We start from the raw sequence: 22,317 nt of genomic DNA, 5'->3' as shown, positions 1-22,317 counted from the left end.
TAGGGATCTTTCCTTTCCCCTCCTCTCTGAGTGGAAACCTTAATGAAAAGGCTGAACAACCATCTGCTGAAGATGCTGTAACCTTGGATTTCATTAATTAAACAGAGGGGTTAAACCAAGTATAACATTTCCAATTCTTTGGCTCAATAAATCATATGCAAGATGATCATTCCAGATATTTCCTGGGACAGCTCTAGTAGCTAGCTCAGTATTTCTCAACCTTGGGAACTTTAAGATGTGTGGACTTCAACTCCCAGAATTCTCCAGCCAGCCATACTGGCTGGAGAATTCTGGGAGTTGAAGTCCACACTTCTTAATGTTCTGAAGGTTGAGAAACACTGAGCTAGGTAAAACACAAAGGCCTGGCTTTCAACATTCTCCATCTAACTGAGAACAGAGAAATTGGATGGATGATTCCTATGAATTTCTCCAGAAGTAGAAATTCTCAGGAATAGGACTTAATGATGACTGGAAAATCTCCACAGGAGCAGTTTTTTTCCTGGTGTCTTCTGTTGGGATTTAACTCAAGAGTGGGAACCCAAGTAGCTGACCATCATTGGAAAAATGAATGAACAACAAAGGATAGGAGATTCACCCACACCCCTTAACCATATAACCAGTACAGCATCACAATCCACCCATGAACATTTCTTCAAATTTTTCATGTCCTTTGAAAAGGTTTCTAGGGCATTTTCCCTTTTATTGAACTATTAGGGAAAAATGAAGGAGGGTTGCTCTGTCTGCCACTACAGGTAGTCCTTGCTTAACCTCAACAATTGGGACTGGAATTTTTGTTGCTAAGCAAAGCGATCATTAAGTGAATCTGACCTGATTTTACGACCTTTTGTGGCGGTCATTAAGTGAATCACTGTGGGCATTAAGCAACCCATGTGGTTGTTAAGTGAATCAAGGTTGAAAATGGCGATCATGTGATTGTGAATCTCTGTGACAGTCATAAATGAGAACCAGTTGCCAAGCCCCCAAATTGTGATCGTGTGCCTGCAGAGATGCTGTAATGGTCATGAGTGTGAGGACTGGCTGCAGGTCAGATTTTTCAGCACTGTCGTAAGTCCAAACCATCACTAAACTAATGGTTGTTAAGTGAGGATTATCTGTACCTTGTTTATATCAACTAAAGGCTGTGTTTGTCCTTTGTTCCCAAGTAGAACAAGCCAGCAGGCTCTGCTTGGTGAGATGTGAGTAGTCAGTCCCTTACAATGGACAAGTGCAAGGAGAAGCAGGGCAGCTACCTAAGAAATTACTTACCGTATGTTCTAATACAGCAATATTCTATGAAGAGGTAGTCCTCCAAGAAACATGAAACATTAGCTTTCCATGACATTAGCAAAATTTCATGACATCTGTTGAATATTTTACCAGAAAATACACAAACAATTGCCCCTCTCCATGCCTGTCTGTAATGATCCATCTTGGGAACAGTCTAGAAGGCAGACATAATAAAGCTCTGAGCTAAGGTTCTTATATGTTACTTAAGAAGCTGGGGTAGCCTTAGGGAGAAGTTGTTTTGTCAGGCTGGGGGAATGGAAAGAAGTGATACCGAGATCTGTTAAAAGCAGAGTACAGCTATCCTGCAAAATCTATAGCGCCAAAGTGGATGGTCTTTGCTTATGATTGCTTACTAAGAAAAATAACTGAAGTGTAATTCCCCAAAATTGAGAATAACGTTAGGGATTTAGCTTGCTTTCCCATAAGAAGTCACCTTCCCTTCTGCTTCTTCAAGGACAGTGTTCCTCAACCTTGGCAACTTTAAGGTGTGTGGACTTCAAATCCCAGAACTCTCCAACCAGCATGGGTGGCTGGGGAATTCTGGGAGTTGAAGTCCACACAGCTTAAAGCTGCCAAGGTTGAGGAACACTGTTTAAGGAGGTAAGGATTTCTTCCCCCAAAGAAACCCTGAATGGAGTAACGTTGAGTTAAACACTGAATACAGTCCCTCTCTGTATGTAAAAGGCTTCACTTTTTAGTAGACACCTTGTCATGGACGCATATGTGTCCCCAATATGCAGCAGCTGCAGACTGTAATCTAAAAGCTGCAGACTATAAACTGAAAGTTGTCAAAGGATCTGTGCACTCAAACATCATGGTTTATGCAACACAGAATGAGTAGCAGCTGCTCATGTTATGGTATAGACTACTTCTTAAAATCACAGGGGACTTGGCAAAGGGTCTCCCACCACCCAGAAAGTAACTTTCGGCAGAAAAAAAAAGGAATATTTTATATACAGTATTATACCACTGCAACCAAACCCTTATTTCTCTTTTGCCTTTTTGAATGGCATTTCTCACACCCTTCTGAATTTTCTTCTTCCTGTATTTTGCAAAAAAAAATGCTATCAATATACAGGAAAATAAAAACCCCAACACATGTTCACATTGGATTATTTGTTGTCCAAATATTAGACAAACTGGCAGTTTACTATACCATCCAAGATCGTAACTTCCCTATATAATGACAACAATTGGAGTTGTGAATTCTCAGGGGCATGGCACATGCTTCTCCAGGAGAAAACATTCTGATGCCCAAACAGATTGAAGAATTCTCTTGGGTCTCAGTAAGGGCAGGCAATGAGTTCTCAAAATCGGATTAATGCAATGAGTTCTGCCAAGTACCAATGGTCTTCTGGGGGAGGGATGTGTGTGCATTTTCCATTATGGAGTTTATACAAGGTTGGCCACAATGTCTTTTATTAAAATTCACTGAATCTTGAAGTCTGGAATCAAAGGCAATATGACACATCATTCCTAGAGAAAAGATTTTCTTTAAAAACTGAGTCCCAGACTCACTGTATGCGAGGGAGAAGACATAGTGGATTGGCTCAGAAATTTATCTGGAAGAAAAATTAGTTCCCCCCCCCTAATTATTTACCATTGTGAGGGCAAGATAATTTTGATTCACTACTCATTCATTCATTCATTCATTCCTCACATTTATATTCAATATATATTTCCCTCTGATGTGTATGTGTGTGTGTGTGTGCATGTGTGCGCATGCCTCTGAAATATCTATCTATCTATCTATCTATCTATCTATCTATCTATCTATCTATCTATCAATCAGTCATCTTATGGTCAATGTCCACTCCATAAAACACATTGCACACAGAACACTAATACTGATTAGTTTGTTAATTGTGTGGGCATATTGATCAAACTGCTATGCATCTTACATATCATATGACAAAATTTGGCCACACTAAAAGAAACAGAGCCATCTCAGTCAGAAATTAAAATCTGTAAATAAAATTGACCAGAATGACCAAGGATTTTAGTTAAATGTGGGGTTAACAGCTCATGGTGACTTTAGGGACGGACATCAGAACTCATGCCTTAAGGCATCGCTTAAATGCTTCAGGTGCCCTTGAAGAAAAATTCAAGAATTCCAATTTTTCATGCATTGCTTTGGCCCAAGAGGAAAGGAGTCGGGGAGTCAGACTGCCAGGGAGAAGGTGTATGTGTGTGTGTGTGTGTGTGTTGGTTTCTATGGGATATAAAAACATTCTTCTCACTCTGTTTTGCATAGTAATAAAGCCTACTTTCTTCTGCAAGGTATTTATTTATTTGTTAGTTAAATTTATATTACCGCCCATCTCCCCCAATGGGGGACTCTGGGCGGTTTACAATAAAAGCAATAATAAAAACATCTAAACCTCAATCACAATCTAAAAACATAAATAGGATAATGAATACTGTATAAAATCCAAGAGGAGATGGAATAGCAATTGATAGGGGGTGCTATGGCGCTAACCACCCCCAGGTGGAGCTGTTACCCTCCCCATCCCAAGCAAGGTGGCAGAACCAGTCTTCAATTTCTTCCAGAAGGCCGGGAGCGAGGAAACCCATCTCAACTCTAGGGGCAAGATATTCCAAATGGCAGGCGCCACTACAGAGAAGGCCTGCCTCTTGGACCCCGTCATAGAGGGAAGGTATCATAATACCTTCCTTCTATGATGGTAGATGTCCTCTTATTGAAATCCCAGCTCTTGGACAGGAGACTATCTCCTTCTCCCTTCTCTTGGGAGGAAAAAAGAAGTCTATTTCCTTCCTCTCTAATCACTAAATAGAGAAAGGGGAAATAGCTGCTTTTCATAATTTGTTTTTTTCTTGAATTATTTATTTGTTGAACATGCTAGCTATCACATTATTTCACAAATATCTGGCAGAAAAGGAAAGGAAAGAAAAATGGCTTGATTCTTCCCATTGAGAACTTGGTTTCTCTTCCTTCCTGTTGGGTTTTTGCAAAAGGTAGCAGAAGCCAAATGGAACAAGATGCTGAGATTGTCCTGTGTTTTAGGGGAGGAAAAATGGGAAAGAAAACCCTTTCCCTCCCATTATTCTTACTGGAAAAAAGAAACTCTCTCTCCTTGGGCTTCTGCAAAAGACATCAGGAAGAAAATGCTGAGAATACTATTTACACAAACTATATGCAAGAACAAACCCTTCGTTAGAGCTGAAGGTCTTTGCACGAGGAAAACAGGGGACACCATCCACAGCTAATGACCCAGGGGACACCATCCACAGCTAATGACCTTGACAATTCAAGTCAGCCAAATTTGTGAAATCCCAGCAATTTTTTCCCATTATCTTTTCCCCTCTAGGTTCTAAAGTATATAACTTACCCTAAAGCTATTTTTCTGTAGGAGGGAATTGTTGTTCCTGGCAATAAACTCTGTTATGTATTGGCTAGGCGGATATAGGTTTGATCTCGTTAGATGATCCTTCCCTTTGAACAATTGAAACTTTGGAAGCCTTGCCTGTTTGGGTCATGGCCTGGGTTCAGAAACAAGTCAGCAACATCTCAGTTACGTTCTAATCTGATGACATATTGCTGTGATTGGCTTGACAATCTGTAGGGGAAAGAGTGAGGGATTGCAAGTAGATCTTTACTGTTACCAATCGAAGCGAATAATTGTAGCTCAGGGTTGAACTGTGGAGTCCTTGGTGCTCTCTGAGCCTTGTTGTTTTCTTGCAGACATTTCATTGCCAGACTAGGCAACATCTTCAGTGCGAAGAGGGAGTGGGCCTTGCTCTCTGTTTATATACCATAGTATATAGAATTTCTGGAAGCCTGGCACTCAGACAAAGCAGCCATCAGAAGTCACACAGAGGTAAACAACATTTACATGCCATTCAGAAGAGACAGTAGAAAAGCCAGAAGACGAGAGCACCTCCTCGCCAGCAATCAACACCCAGATATGTAAAAATCAACACTAGGATTAACTCCAGATGAACAATTAAACAGTACATTATATCTCAATCAAAGAACTATTAACTCAGTCAGTCAACCCAGCAGCAAACAACAGCCCAATCAAGGAACTCCCAAGGAAAGAACAACACTCCCACCAACACAAGCAGGGCAAGCCACGGTATATAAACTGAGAGCAAGGCCCTCTCCCTTTTCACACTGAAGATGTTGCCTATTCCGGCAATGAAACGTCTGCAAGAAAACAAGGCTCAGAGAGCACCAAGGACTCCACAGAACTTTCTTGTTGTTCTTGTCCTACTTTCATCACATTACACAAACCTTAAGGGGGACTGCCCTATAAACCTGAAGAGATAAACCAGTGGCAGCAAAAGAGTCACAGTGATCAATTAGACAGTTGGATTTGAAGAAGCCTGGAGAAAAAATCCTAGCCAGACATCATGGCCCTCGGCAAGCCAATTTATTTTTTTATAATAGATTTATAATTCTATTAATATTAGCATTGCTGTGTGGATTTGAGACCCACGTCAAGCTTCCATGACTGAGAAGAGCTGGCAATAAATCGAGTAATAAAAATAACTGTATCTGGCTTATATATTTTATTGGTAAATTGCAAGGGGGTTAAGATCAGACTGTACTAGAAGGGTAACCCATCAAGCAGTGGGTGTTTTGGATAATGAATTCACTTGCCTGCAGCTCTACATTCTGTATATCTGAGGTTCTGCCATATTATTATAAATGATACAAAAAGACATCTGTTGTACCTCAGAAGGACGTGAAAGGTTCAGCTCACAAAATCCTATTGCACAACTCTTGGCCAAAGGGACTGCCCTGGTTTAAAGAGATGGACACCAAATCACAGGACTGATTTTGCAGCTTGCCACTTGGTGTCCGGAAGGTTTAAACATCAAGGAAAGGAAGAAAAAAGAATAGGGCTGTAGAACAACGTCATCACAAATGCCCCTGGGAGAAAGGTCTGCTGGGAACCTTCCCTTAGCGGGGAAAAATATAAATGAAGGGGTTGGGGGTTTGCTTTGACACCTGGAACCTTTTCCCATTCACACACTCTTAATAAGCAATGCTGTGAAGATGTCTATTAAATCACAGACTTTTTCTAAGGTGAATAGTGATCTGTTTTATACTTTTTGTTCCTTTTGTACCCTACTATAAAGATGTCTTATGCCACTTTGGACTCCTTGGTGGGCACCCAGGTTACTAATCAAAGACAGTACTCGTAGCTCAGGGTTGAACTGTGGAGTCCTTGGTGCTCTCTGAGCCTGGTGGTTTTCTTGCAGACGTTTCATTGCCAGACTAGGCAACACCTTCAGTGCCACCTGAAGATGTTGCCTAGTCTGGCAATGAAACGTCTGCAAGAAAACAACAAGGCTCAGAGAGCACCAAGGACTCCTCAACCCAGGTTACTGTCTTACACACAGAAAATAAATGCCAGAAATAAGGGTTTGAGCACCTCCCTGTTGCTGACTTGTGTTTTGTTGTTGTAACATTTCCCTTTCACTGGCATTCTCTTTTCCATTCTTCCCCAGGCCACCCACAGAAAAACAAGTGAAGTAGTCATGATATAGGTTTGTCACCTCATTGCCTCCTTCTGGGCATCAGACCTAATCAATCACATTTACAGCCAAGAGACACTGCCACAATTTGAAGTATTTCCTTCTCCCTGCATAATTCCCATTTCACACGGTTAAAGCAATCTCAGTAAAGACCCTTTGAACCTTTTTGGCTTCTAAATTTGGCAACAACTTTCAGGGCATTTCTAAGTGTGATGTACTGAATTGAAAAAAAAAATCTCCACTTTGAGAGACCTGAAGAAATACAATTAAATCCAAGCAGATACAAATAGAAGGCAAGCAAGTTTCTTCCGAAGCTGAAACCCATGGTGTCCATCAAAAATGTCTTAGTTTGCTCTAGATTATGATTGTGAGTAGATTAATAGGTACCGCTTCGGCGGGCAGGTAACGGCGTTCTGTGTAGTCATGCCGGCCACATGACCACGGAAGTGTCTACGGACAAACGCCGGCTCTTCGGCTTTGAAACGGAGATGAGCACCGCCCCCTAGAGTCGGACATGACTGGGCTTAACGTCAAGGGAAACCTTTACCTTTACCTGTAATATATAGACCCCAAAATGTTGGAGTATATCCATACATGCACACGCAGTGTCTGGCGATGTGATTCTCATTAGAATCATTCCAGTTAGATAATGTATGTTTATCATGATAATGTATGTTTATCATGATGAGGTATGTTTATCATGATGAGTGTCCTGACTCCCAGGAAACACTCTGAGACAGGGAACTGTTCTCTAATGTTTTATTGCTAATACATAACAGTAATCCTAACAAACTGAACAAGCGTGGGAAAAACCCAGCCATATAAACCCCGCAGGTTAAGGCGGTCCCAATCTGTGCCTCTTGGAATGGCTCACCAATTCCTCAGTGCTACGCATGCGCTTGACAGTCTGGAAAGGAGCCCCCTGCTCGCCATCCTTACTCATGACAATGAGGTATGTTTATCATGATAAGGTATGTTTATCAGCTCTGAAGTATACTATGCACCTTTCTTCTCCTTTGCAAAAAGGGCAGAAAAGTACACAAGCTTCTACCGTTGATTCATTGTGGTTTGTTCCCTAATTCAAACTGCAAAGTTTGATTATGGTTACTACACTTAATTTAAAACAAGCCAAGTAGTTTGTAAAGGTGGCTTAATAAGCCATGATTTGTATTAACCACAGAGGTTGAGACACTATGACTAGTGGCTTCTAAATTGCTCTCTTGGGTATGGGAAGGAAGGAGAAGAATGCATGAGGTTAGAAAGAGGCACAATCAAGTATCATGTGTGAATGCACCACAGTGTTCACAATCCATGAGTTAAATTTAAGCAGAGGAGATGCTCCATTTCCAGAATTTTCAGGTGGGGGAAAGATTAATACAAACATACCGGGGGAATCGTAAAAAAGATGGCATATACAAAGTGGTAAACTGCCACGTGACTAAAAGAAGGGAAAAATTAAGCAGAGGAAGCAGACAAAGCCTCGGTTGGCTCCCTGGCTCAACCTTTGTTGAAGTTAATCAACCCGACAGGTTCCTTCATTCTAATTCTCAGATAATAAATCAACATTCTCCCCATGACTACCACCACCACCATTCCGCTTGAAGTCCTTGCAAAGAGGCATTAAAATGGAACTTTGCCAGCGTTAAAGCATTACTGGTGGCTTTCCACCCTCCAAGACATTGAGAGTGTTGAGGATGGCTGGTGAGGACAAACACTGCAATATTGCAAAGCAGTTGCTTTGGGAGTCAGCTTGGATCCATTTTTTTTTATTCCACATTTTCCTAGCCCAAAATGCCTGAAATAACTCCCTGAATTTACTGAGGAGGGCTCAGAGCCCACTCAGATCCCTTAAGTTCTTTTGGTTAGCTGCCATCAAAGCTAATACACCAGTAACTTAACCCTTGTGTGAATTGTAAACCACCGACATTTGATTCCCTTTACTAGACTAGTAATGGGCCATATGCAGAGGCTCAAAGGGGAAAAGGAAATCATCATGGTTTTCAGGCAGAAAAGAAAACCAAAACCTGTAATTGAGTGGCAGCCATCTCATTACAGAAACTAAAACTGTTTAGCAGATCCACCTCACTGATCACATTACTGTAGGAAAACATTTCTGGCATTTTGACAATATCTTTTGCCTCCTCCAACAGCATAGCAAACGCACTGCCAGGGCAAAAAAGAAAAGGATCAGCAAATGCTATCCAATTATATATATGTAGTTTCATTCCACAAATTGGAGCTCAGTTGCTTGGTGGCCAACATTCAAAATGCCACAGGAGGATAATTTAAGGCTTTACAAACCTATTGACTTATTGGATCTTTTTTTTTTTAACTGCTACCCATTTTTCCAGAATCCCCCCACCCAACACTCTGTCTGGCAAGTATCACAAAAAAATGCAGGTGCATTTGAGCATAAAAAGCAAAAGGCTACATTGCTAGGATGGGAAATGAGATATTGTAAGGGTCATAAGGAAATGGCTAATCTCTTCTCTGGCATTGTTTCTAATCGTAGCATGAATCTATTGGGGGAAAAAACCAACGGAACAATGATTTTGGTCACAGCAACATATTATTTGGAATGCACAGGCGCTATGGGGATCATCCTCAGAAAGTACAAGTCAGTAAGTAAAAATCCAAGATCAGCTGGCCAGACAGTAGGTACTTTATACTGGGCGTGAATGGAGAAACAGATGGTCAGACTGACCAACTTCCCCTCCCTCATCCAGGCAAGATTAATTGAAGGACTGAATGTCTTTTCACATTTGACAATTTTGCACAACAGTCCAAGTATACACCCTCTGTTCTATTTTTTTCCCCCCTTTAACCAAGATCTTCTGAGATTGTCAAATGTCCTATTTCAGCAAAACATAATCTGATCTCACATAAGTATGGTGACATTTTATCTGTTTTAGCCTGAAATCTCACAAGATTTGACAAGTTCAAAAAGATTTGGCAATCCCGTGAGTCTGGGCATTTTTAAAGATGCACTTAATAATGAGAATATTCTATCTATCATCCATCTAGAGGTGACGGACTCGTCCCTGGGGGAGCTGGGGGTGTTGACGACCGACAGGAAGCTCCGCCGTGGGCTGGTCCATGAAGTCACGAAGAGTCAGAAGCAACTAAATGAATAAACAACAACAACATAATCCATCTATCCATCCATCCATCAGGGGCTGCAGTGGCTCAGTGGTTAAGACACTGAGTCAGAGGACCATTAAGGTCGGCAGCTCAAAACAATGAGAACGTGAGCTGTGTGATGGAGAGAGCTCCTGTCAACTTGTCCCAGCTCCTGCTAACTTAGCAGTTCGAAAGCATGCAAATGCAAGTAGATAAACAGGTACCACTTCAGTGGGAAAATAACAGGGACATGAAAGGAGCCCCTTGGGCATCCCCCAGGTAATGGTGATGTCACTGGCAAATCCTTTCAATACAGAAGTGCCTTGGTAGGTGCTTCTGACATGAAAAAAAAATCCATCCATCCATCCATCCATCATATTTGTATGGCCGCCCATCTCACAAGACCATGACTCTGGGCGGCATAGGACCTCAGCCTTATGTGTTTGGACCTGGATATCTTCTCCTAACCTTCAGTATTCTCTACCTCCTCCACTAATTCAAGAGAGCCAGGACTTACTTTAGCATGCTTCCCCTTTCTTTTGTGTGTTCCAGTCACGGAAATGTTTGGAAGCATGGAAAGACATGCATTTATAAGAGATCTATTCACTACTCTTGAGTATGCAGTCCCTAATAGTGAATTGTTGCTGATCTCTTTTGCCCGTGCCACAGCAGATGACGCAATGTATGAGGTACACAGCATGGCAGAGGTGGAGGAGTGGCGATGTTGATAACAAAGCTCTGTTGCAACCACAGTCTTTCACAAAACTCAACCCAGAGCCAATGTAGCAACAGCATACTGCAGACAGAAAACTCAGCAATGCATCCATGCTCTGATGCAACCGCAATCCTCCATGATTATGAGTAGGATTGGGGAGACCTAGATTCAATACCCACTCAGCCTTGTGAATTTCACCTTGTTCCTATCTCTCAGCTCAGTGTTCTTCAACGTGGCACTCCCTGGGTAAGTGGAGATTGTAAACTCCAGATCACCCACCCTGCATGTCTAAATGTTGCAGTCTCAACAAATGGAGAAGACTGTTGGAACCCAACCTCCTTCATGGGACTAGTGAATAGAAAAACGAGAGGGACTTGTCACACTGAACCCCATTCCTTGGAAGAGAAAGGCAAGATATACATGTAATAACTGCACGTAAGAAGCAAATACATGATTTAGCTGATTTACTCTCAGAGATTCTGTTCACTAGAACAAGATGAACTCATTCATGAACTAGAAGCACATTTTAATAAATGCTACGTGTGAATTGGGACAGACATGATAACAGATGCTACCTGAGTGCTGGCCACATTGGTTCCATCGGTGACTTCCACCGTCATGTTGTACACCGACCTCTGCTCCGCATCCAAGGGTTTTGCGACGACAATGGTCCCCACACCTTTGTCAGCATCGAAAGAGCTCTCGAAATTTCCCCCTAGTTGTCGTTACAACAGAAGGCACAATTACATTCCCAGAATGTTTTTATTCAAGGCAATAAAATTCCCAATCCAACCACAGACCAGGATATGATTTACAAAGAGGCGCTGCACAAAACATGCAGTAATCACTGAGCAGTCTTTGTTCTAAGCTAATTTTTCCCTTTCGAGCATCATTTCTTTATTTTAAAACAGATGTCATAACAAGGGACATGATGGGGAGAAGGAAACAACAATCAATACTGCAGACAAAAGGCTCAGCAATGCATCCAAGCGGAGCGTAACTGATTTCTCAAAAATGTTTTATCAGGCGATTAACCTACAAAGATGCATGGCCTTGTTAGTATGAAACCCTGCCCCCCTCCCAAATCTTCATTGCATATGCCTTTGGGATCAAGATTTGAGTATCATTTCTGTGTCACACTTCTCCAGCAGCACCAGCAGGGTTATTGGCGTGTTTTTAAAGATCATTGATTCCTTTAATGAACAATCCACTTCCCGAAAGAAATACCATTTCTCATAGAAAGCTGCTTTAAACCAGGTCCAACTGGTTGGTTAACTAGCCCAGGCTCCCCAAGTTGAGAACTTTCCCACTCCCACCTCCCCTTGTTTACTTAGGGTGGCCTAGCAATGAACCCAGGATCTTCTGTTTGCAAAGCATGTGTTAGGATCACCAAAAGCACAAAGGCAGTCTTATGCATACAGCCCCCACTCTCTCCATGGCAGTATATCTGAAGGCAAATCTTTGCTTTCTTTCAATTAGTGGGCAACTTTGCTCAGAAACACCTCCCATGCTTTAAGAGAGCCTCCATTGATCTGGGAGAGAGAAGTTCTTCTGACTGGAGAAAAGAGCTTTCTCCTGCAGATACAGGAGAGGAAAATCTGTAGGGCAGTGTCAAGCTCTTGGAAAAGAGGGAAGGGTGGGGTGAGCATCACATGGGGTTTCTCAAAGGGAAAGTGCTGGTGGCTGTCCTTAGCTTATTTCTCATTCACTGTTACGACTGTAAGCTTTTTATATTTTGCCTTGATAGTGCAAAAGGAGAGTATTCTGTTCTCCAATTATGTTCTGGAAGCTATTGGCAGAAAACGCTTCCTTTCCTGATTATCAACTACTCATACCAAGGATATCCGTTTTACTTGGTTGGTGCTGTCTCCAGTGGTGCTGGTGGATAACAAAGATTTCTCCTGCCCTTGCAGACACAGACAGGATCTAACTCAGGGTCAGAAACAAGCGGTGTGTGGATTGTCGCAGTCCCCCAGCACCCCAAGATTGCACTGCCAAAACTCAACTGCAAAATGGCCTAGTCTTGGCTTTGGGGGAGGGTTGGCCTTCTACCTCTCCCCCCTTCAAAAACCTCTGTGACCCTTAAGCGAATCAACAGTTGGCCTTCTGAGGTCATCCAAAAGTCATGAGCCCCTGACTTCCTGGGACGTGTCTATCAGTAGTCTAACCGATGAAGGTTCTTTGGAAAGCAAAACCTGTCTTCCATTTATGGTTGGCAGGGATCACTTAAGGGAGAGACAGTGACTCTCTCTGGGCAAGAATCAAAAGATTTGCACAGCCAGTCTTTGCAAAATACAAAACCTTGTTTATGTAATACCCACGACAATGACAAAACAGTTGCTAGTCGCATATACTGAACCAGAAAGTTCAAAACATACGACTCTTAGAAGCACCACTGTCTTCCAGATATTTGTGATTCAAATTATTCATCTCTGAGTAAAACCCCAGCTGTCCTATTTCATATTTTACCATAAACTCTCTGCCATCTCAGGTGCTTTGCACCTTTTTATGCACCTATCCTAAATTAAACATTTCTTCAGTACGATGATTCTCTCCAGTTACTGCTTTATTAAAAGATACAGGTTTGGTAAGACTAGGGATGTCCCCCCTCCTGGTATGAGAGAGTCATAAATAATTTGTGACTAAATAAATTGGTCATTATGTTCAAAAATGCCATCGATCAAAAGGAACCGCGCTTGCCCTGCTTGCCTCTTTCTGCCTTCCAATGAACTAAATCCATTTTAATTGCAATTTACAGAAAATCTTTCTGGAGATCGGAAAAGGAAGAGGGCAGTGGCTGCCTAAAGGTTTCTGTCCAATTTTAACTGAAGAAGTCAAGAAGATTAATGAGTGAGCCAAGGTATCTTCAGGTTCCACAGAAGGTGGTAATGGTGTGCCAGGATGCTCACAACGTTGTCAAGAATGAGCAAGGGGTGGGAGATTTTAATTGATTAATTTTATTGCCTGTCCTGTGCCCCCCAAACAATTATCCTGAACATTTTTAGGGCATGGGAAAAACACGATTGGTTTTAAATCTCCTTGCTATAATGAGGAAATCACAAAATGGCTTCAATCCTAGGAGATCCAGCACTCCTGGAACTTAACAAACCAACTGGCTTTCAACTTCCAGATATCCTCTAATTATACTGCATAGTTCCTTTCTCCTATATAAGTAGAAAGAATAATTTCCTAACACCCTGGTTCAACACAGTGATCAGTGACATCAAGGCATAATTGTTTTCAAACATGTTGTATGTTTCTCAGGGTGATCTGTCTTCTCATATTTTTTTTTTGGGTAGAAACTGTAAATCCATTTTGTGGGGTGTGTTGGAGGGACAGCTAGCTAGTGCTACCTCTGCAGAAGTGGGTGCAGAGTATCCTCTTCCTTTAAATATTGGGGTGTTTTAAAGAACCCAGCTTTTTCCTTTCAATGATCAGTAGATGGCAGCAAAGAGTTAGAGGGGTTTTTTCCCTTGTCTCTCTCTCCATTGCCCACTAGTGGTCCTCATTGAACCCTGCAGCTTCTTACTGTTTGCTAAATCTGAATTTGCTCCAGATTCTAGGTTGATGGCGCTTGGGATAGGTTGATGGCGCTTGGGATGATGTCCAAAAAATGTCCAGCTTGAAACAGAGTGATGGAACTTATGGACCGTTCCCTGCACACTTCTACAAAGTGACCACATATTGCTTCCAGTGGAGAAACTGCTATGGCAAGAAGACTTGTTCTTTTCTTGTGAGCTATTTCTCCTTTCAAAAAGTGACACAGAGCTCTTCAAAGTTTGAGGTCCTGGGCACACAGAAGATCTTGTGTGCTTCACAAAAATGGCTGTGGGGAAGGGGGTATTGTTCATTCACTAAATAGCTACCATATTTGGTATGACCAGGAAACTACCAATTTATCAGAAAGCAAACTGGCATAGTTGGTCCCTGCCATCTTCTCTAGTCCTCCAAGGTAGTCACTATGTCATCCACAGCATTATCATTTCTCCTTCTCCTTCCTCCTCCTCCTCTTCTGGGCAGGTGGGCATGCATCTTAACAAAGCATTGGATCACAGCCACTCTCCATTTTAATTTTCTAGGAATGCTTATGTGGAATCTAATGGCATTCTTGGAAGTCAGCACAGCTGGCTGGGGAATTCCGGGAGTTGAAGTCCACATATCTTAAAGTTGCTGAGGTTGAGAAACATTGCTTTACAACATGCCATTTTACTTTGCAATTTGTTTACATTTCAAATCTAAAGTAGAATGGGTCTTAAGGGTGGCATCCACCAGTATGCATGACACAGTAAGAATCCATGATGTACGGCACACTAATAATGAAACATGGGAAATGGTAGTATACCACGCATCCCAGGTTAGTAACTGGACATTTGGCAGGCTGATTAAGTTCTACCAGATGCACGATTCATAAGCTTTAATACCAAGAAATACGTCTATTCCATCATTAAATGATACAGCTCTAATGACCAAATGTGATTAAGTCAAACTTGGAATTTCTGTATGATGTTGGGCTTCTGAAACTAAGAACTAAATACACATTAAACGTTTCCCTTTTCATGAGCTAGAGGCCAGCAGCTGAAACTGGGATCAGCCACATGAGGTATGAAAAAGCCAATGTACATAAAGAGCCCCTCAATTCACCCCATAGCACCATCAGGCTCCATGTGACACTTGGCTTCTCATGATTAAAAATTATTCTTATTGAAAAAGAAAAAAAGATGTGCAACTAAACTAAGAGAACAAGCCTCTGGCCTCATCTGCATTTGCAGGAATGACTCTGGGTCTCAAATGGGCCCTCTAAGCTTTCGTAGAGAATAAAAATCAGGATGTTTGCAAGAAGTATAGCTTCAGCTTTTCCCCAAAGTGGTGATTTGCTCTATACAAAAATATCTTTTTTTTTTATTTACACACATACACACACACACAGACCGGCAGATTGTATATACAGGGGAGCATTCAATAATGTGTTTTCCTTCATCTGCAGATTGATGTTATAGTCTCTGCAACCACCTCTTTGTACTGCACAATTTGATTTGTTTCAAACTGAGAGGTGAGGGTTTGACTGTAGATGGCCAAGAATGCAAACAGATGTTCTAATGAAGAGCCACGTCCCCTCTGCTGGTCAAGCTTTCCCCAAAGGTCCACCTCCACCTTTAAAAGAATATTGCTCTTTAAACCTCACCATAATTTTATTTTACGCCCAAAATTTATTTATTCCTTATAACCTTCTACGCATGTCTTCGCAACTTATCTCTTTCTGAAATGCTCCACGCACACTTAATAGCATTCAGTGGTGAGCAACAGCATAACTGTTCTTGACATTTAATTAAAGCCACAATGGTATTAATGCATTAAAATATTTCTATTGGATTATACGCTTTTCATTATTGCATTTTTTCAAAGCAGACCCTGCCCTTTGCTTTCTAGGGGGACAAGGAAGACCATCTCACACTAATTTCAACTGAGGAGAACCTTTCCAAAGAAGAGATTTGATGGTTCTTTTATTCCTCATGCAGAAATTAGTGATAAAATGAGGCTAGCCTTGGGACACAGGGTGCTTTCTTGAAGATAGTGTTTTAACTGATAACCCTGAGAGGGAAAGGAGGAGGGGGTACTAATTGAAGGTGCTTCATTGGAATCATAATGAGAAATCAGAAGACAGGAAGAGTATCTGGGTATTCTTTGGCTTAATAGTAAAAGCAGCAGCATGGAAAACTTGGCAGTTTAAAAATTAGAAGCAGTTAAAAGTGAGAAGAAATTAAAAAGCAAGCTGGTGCTTCTTAAATGCACCTTTCCTTAGTAATTAAAGCATAGATTAGCTTGAATTAAACCCAAGTATCATTTTAAATCTTTTCCGAGGCCAAACTATTTGCACGGAGCACTTTGCAGAGTGTGCTGGTCGGTCAGTGTGGAATCTCTCTCTTGAGAGTATTAAAACAGCCACATCCTCCTGAAGGTTCAGTGCAGCTGCATCAAAGGCTGTCCCTGGTTATCCGCCGATGGGTGTGCATGAGCAGCCACTCTGCTTCATGATGGTCCCAGCAGCAGTAGAGCCGTTGCACGGACATACAGAAGCGGACAACCGGGGAAAGACTTTGGAAAAGGTGTACTAAGTCCTTCCAAGGATGTGGCTGCTTTACTGTTTCGAGGACAAATGCTTCAATCGTGGGCCAACATGCTTCACTAGGTGCCCCTTTCAACGATTTGGGTCAAGTTTTTTTTTTAATGAGCTTCTCTGGGTTCATTTCAACGTGTCATTTGGGATAGACCATCAGCAGCTCTCATAAAGGATTGCCATGATCTTGTCTCAGGGTGGCTCCTCAGGGGAAGAAGATAGGTCAGGTCATCGTGCTCTCCTTTTTAAGCCTGTGTGACTTTTACTTCTGCATCTTGGATCTTGGCCACTGGAGAGATTTCCCTGGTACACTGAAACCCTGCTTACTTGGACTTGTGAGAGTTATATTTGTAGAGTGAGATGGGCAGTGTATAAATTTAATAAATAAATAAATATCCCTCCTTTCCTTAGGAGCTCAAAGCAGTCTATAGAATACTTCCTCCTTCAATTCTTTTTCCCCAAAACAACTGAGTGAGACAAGCTGGGGTAAGAGGAAGAAACTGATCCAAAGTCATGCAGTGAGCTTCCATGACTAAGATTGGTCTTGAACCCGGGTTTTTCCCCATCCTAGATCAACATTTTAACCACTAATCACCCTGGCTATGACTTTCTCTGCCTTGCTTTGCTTTTGCTGTCTTGCTTTGCTCCCTGGACTCTGACTAGTTTGTCGTTGCCCTCTCGTGTTATATTTACTTTTCTGTAGGTCTCTCTGGCTATGAGACATCCTCCTGGTAACTAGAGTTCACATCCTACAGCTGTGCCTTTCCCTTTTCCAGAACCTAATCTTGATCTAGGATAGGACATGGATCACTTTTCCAAAACTGTACAAAGCAATGACCTTTTGAAGAAGAAACTACAATCAATGCTTTCAGAGTGAATAAAGGTATACTGAAGGCAAAACAGTAATACAGGTAGTCCTTGGGTTATGACCCTAATTGGGACTAGAAATTCTCTCCCTAAGTGAAGCGGTCATTAGGCAAAACATCATGTGACCACACCGCTTAGCAAAGCAGTCCCGGTAGTTTAGTTGTGGTTGTTAGACCAGGATTGCGCCGTTGTTAGGTCAGGACCTCACGCTTCTCCTGCCCTGCCCTGCCCTGCCCGGCTCACCTCCACTTCAACTCCTCCCACCCAGCTATCTCCCCTCTTCTCCGCCTTTGGTCGCTGTCTACCCTTGCTGCCCTCAGCTGCCCTTCGCCGTCTTCTTCCTGCTGCTGCTGCTGAGGCGCACCTGGCCTAGGCAGCCGCTGGTCCTTTGCGAGGCCTCCCCGAAGCTTGTGAGGCTTCCATGCAGCCTCCCGAAGGGCCAGCAGTTGCCTCAGCCAGGCATTAGTACTTGGATTGGAGACCACCAGGAAATCTAGGTGTGCAGGATAGACTGGGAAATTAAAACAAAATCTTTTCCTTGGAAAAATGCAACGGCAAACAATTCCTTTCCTGTTGTCTAGAAAACTGTATTGTTATACCCATGCAGTCTCCAGGTGTTTTTTTTAAATTTATTTAATGTATTTCACTTATGAACAATATTTAGAACCTGCTCCCAATCCTGAAGAATGCTGGGAGTTATCAAAGCTGAAAAACTAAAATTTAAAACCAACAGTACAGATTTCTAATAACCAGAGCAGATGCCACCTCTCAATCAGCTGGGATGGAAGGTTTGCTGAAACAAAGCTTGACTGAAGGATATCGACAGCATTTGGAACTTCATCAGGATTCATTTAGTAGAGCTAGCCATGCATGCAAGATAGTCTTTTTTCCTCGTTTTTGCTCTTTGGCAGAATTTTTATTAGTGTATCTCTGCACAGGCAATGTAGCCGCAGGCATTTCAAATAAAATCAAAGCTGCAGCAAACTGCTCCCGTGCAGGACTTTAGAGACAAAAAGAGCAACGGCAGCCTTCTGAAATTCTAGAGTGAATGAACAGAAGCCAGTCATCCAGAAAGACAATATTCTGGGGAGAAATGAGGATGAGCTGAATTTTGGAAGGATCTCCTCAATCCACAACTGTGAAAGTGCTGTGATCCAAAGGTACTCAGAAGGAGCAGGACTTGTCTGGAAGTTCTTGCACCTTGTAAGGGTGGAATGAGCCTCAGAGATGGCGGAACCCACTGTTATTGTGTTTTCTTAAATACTTCTAAACATTGGGGTGGGTGGGTTCACCTTTGTATTATGTGTCCAAAACACTTAAGCTTTAGCTTCATTCTTTGTACTTCCAATGAGAAGTCTGGTTTTATTTCATCTAGAACTGAATGATTGTTTCGTCATGCAGTACAAGGCATTCACAACAATTTTCTCCAGCATAATTTCTGATGGTCCCAGCTTTCAAAGCCCCATGGTAGAACTGGGAAAATCATAGCATTGACCTTGTGGTCAGTTTGATGTCTCTGCACTAGACTGGTCATAATCTTTCTCCAAAGGCAGCAGACATCACCTTATTTCATGGCTACAGTCACCATCCCTGTGAATTTTTGAAGATAAGGTCTGTTACTACTTCAGCTTCTTCTCCACCTATTTGCATTAGGTTGGCACTGCCTGTTAACATAATCTTAGGTTTTCTAAAAATGAGCTGCCTTTTCACTTTCTTCTTTCACCTTCAACAAGAGATTCCTTAAGTCTTCCTTGATTCTAGCCATCAAAAGGGTATCAGCAGCATATCCGAGGTTATTAATGGTTCTTCCAGCAATTTTAATACCAATTTTTATTTCTTCTAATCCAATATTTCCCATATGTTGTACATCTAAGTTAAATAAATAAAGTGATAGTATATAACCTTGGCATACTCCTTTCTCCATTTTAAACCATTTAATTGCTCCATATTCCATCCTGTCACTTCCAGGTCATCAGACAAATTCTGCAATAGGTGGGTGAGATCACCTGATACACCCACCACTTTAATAACTATCCACAACTTATTGTGGTTTATGCAGGCAAAAGCCTTAGTGTAATCAATAAAGCAAAGATATATATCCTTTTGGAACTCCATTGCTTTCTCCATCATCTATTGGAAGTTAACAATACGATCTCTCCTGAATCCAGCTTGTACATCTGGCAATTCTTGTCCTGTGTATTGCTGAACTCTGACTTATAAAATCTTGAGTATTATTTTACTAGCATATGGAATAAGTGCAAGTGTTTGATAGTTGAACAGGGTACCATAAGCAAACTGAACACATGCCAGGGAAATACTCTGTGGTTTCTTCTCTCCAGAAGATCCTGATGTATGAAGTTTGCACAGTGTGACCTACTAGTGCTGTGGAGAAACCCCACCCCACCCCTATTTTTTATTCTACAATTTCTTACTCAATTTGTTGAAACAGAATTTGCTTTCAACATTTCCTTTAAAGGAAAAGAGAACTGCAGAGAAATTCTCACGGGAGTGGTGTGGTATTCTTTCACTTACTGAGTTTAGAAATGATCAAGAGCTGTGTGTGTGTCGGTGTGTATGTATGAACAGACTTCTTTCACTGTGAAATCATCTTTCACTTTGAAAGCCTCCTTTCCGTGAAATCCCAAGGGAACACCTCTTTCATTGTTTTTTTTCCTCCCAGACTGGACAATGTGGGGAACTCAGAGAGATGTGCAGGAGAAAACGGCACTATTACAGTAGCATACTCTCTGCTACTTCCAACAATGTCAGCTCAAAAAGTCCAGCAAGAGAAATTTTAAAAAGCAAATCAGTCAACCAACCAACCAATCTCAAGCTTCCTGAGAATAAGTTAGAAAAACAGAAGCCTGTTTTGCAGATGAAAACTGCAAAATGTCGACACATCATTAACATTATGGTGCAATAGCAGTGCATAGTTGTTTCCATGCGACAAGATAGCTGCAGAAGCTGGTCTATGTAGACACATCTGCTGTTGAGGAAAGGCCTGGCATGCACTCAATTGCCTGATCCAAAGTTCTGATACAGCTTTATAGGTCTAAATGTATCATTCCCAGACACATATCAATAGCCAGTGAAGCTGTTTTAAGAAATGACTCATATTGACCCGGGAAACTTCCTGATCACATTATTTGGGACCTAAAGCGGAAGATTTAAAGCCAGGATAGGGAATATATGGACCTCTTTGTGTTGCTAAACCTAAACTCTGTGTATCCATGGTCAATATGACCAATGGTGAGGGATGCTAGAAATTAATTTCAGTAACCTAAGGAGGTGTGGAGTTTCAGTCTAGGACCTTCTACACTGAAGATGCTCTGTTCCTCAGCTATGGTTCATTCAGAGATTGACTGCAAAACATTATAGAAGGAAAGATCTATACAAGCTACTGATTGCTGTTCTCTGATCTGGCATTCTTGTCTCTTTTTGGCTGATTTTGCATTCAGTAGATAGAAAGCAGAGATACACCTACTTGGTTCTCTGATGCAGCATCCATTCAAGAGCAGACAATTTAGCAATTATCTGCTGCTGTTCTCAGTGCATTTGAGTGCTTGCTGAGACACACAGCAGTAAGAAAGATTCATGGGTGTACAAATCTTTCCTATTGGCAGCCTCCATCATCTATAACACACCTGCCAATCTGGCATACAATGTGATTCCTCTCCCATCATTTTCCTTCTTTGTTTAAAAAACCCACCCTGTGGTTTTCAATTTGACTGTTAAAAGAAACTTTCTTGATCATTGGGACTGACAGAATTGATTTAAGCTGAATTCCAGGGAGCCAAAGGAATTCTGCTCACGTAAAAGATTTAATTCAATTCTACCTGTAGTACAATTTGCTAACAGATGCACACTACTGTTTAGGGTGTGTGTGTGTATAAATACAAATTGCCTATCAACCAATTATCTCTAAGATGGCTAATACTAAAATAATTACATGTCTCGCAAAACTTTCAAAATTAAGCACTGTATGTATACTAGTTATCAGCAAAAAGGAATACTAACTTAGAAGGGAGGCTAACTAGAGTAATCGAAATATCCTTCAGAAGAACTCTACCTTTGTTTGGCAACTCAAAACTAGTAAGGATGAAATGAGACAAACTCTCTTGGAGAGGAGTTCCAAGGAGTAGGTACTTCCGCAGAGAAGGTCCCGTCTTGCCCCACCACTCATCATTTTTTTAGACCTCAAACCAGATGAAGAGACCTCAGCACACAGAATACATTCATAGAAGGGCAGAAGGTCTTGAGAAATTATTCAGTTTTCCCAACTGATCACCTTGCAACAACTTTGGAACTGCAACTCCCTGAATTTCCAGTCAGCATGATGGCCTTCTCAACATGGAATTCTTGTGGTTGCAGCTCCAATACTTTTGGAGGACACCAGACTGAGCAAGGCCAAGTTAGAGCTTTAAAGGTCAAAGCCAGCTGCAGAAGTGGTATGATGTAATCCACCTGTCCAGGATTAGGTAACATTCTAATTGCTGCATCTTGAATCATAGGCAATTTCTGAGTACACTGCAAAGACTGACATTACATGGACCATAACATTTCCAAATTGGCAATGTTTCTGGACATTTTGCAAGGCCCTGCCAAATCATTTGAAAGCTATTCTGGAGGATAAAACACCGAAGGTCACAAAGGAAGATTGAAATTAGGCACAAGTATGCAAACCACTGATAAATGGATGCTCAAAGTC

General features: G+C 41.6%; 1 protein-coding gene across 1 annotated transcript in view; it reads right to left on the bottom strand.

Moving 5' to 3' along the window:
* Positions 1–22,317, bottom strand: part of LOC134498587 (protocadherin Fat 3-like) — an 86,617-nt gene that overhangs the window by 51,646 nt on the left and 12,654 nt on the right. Inside the window, exons 4-6 of the mRNA XM_063304744.1 lie at positions 17,853–18,102; positions 12,463–12,533; positions 11,203–11,342 (exon numbers count right to left, since the gene is read on the bottom strand). Of these exons, the coding sequence (XP_063160814.1) occupies positions 11,203–11,342; positions 12,463–12,533; positions 17,853–18,102 (461 nt within the window). The remainder of the gene's footprint in view (positions 1–11,202; positions 11,343–12,462; positions 12,534–17,852; positions 18,103–22,317) is intronic.

This window comes from Candoia aspera, chromosome 5, assembly GCF_035149785.1.
Source record: "Candoia aspera isolate rCanAsp1 chromosome 5, rCanAsp1.hap2, whole genome shotgun sequence".
NCBI classification, from domain to species: domain Eukaryota; kingdom Metazoa; phylum Chordata; class Lepidosauria; order Squamata; family Boidae; genus Candoia; species Candoia aspera.
This window is presented reverse-complemented; position numbering and strand designations above follow the sequence as displayed.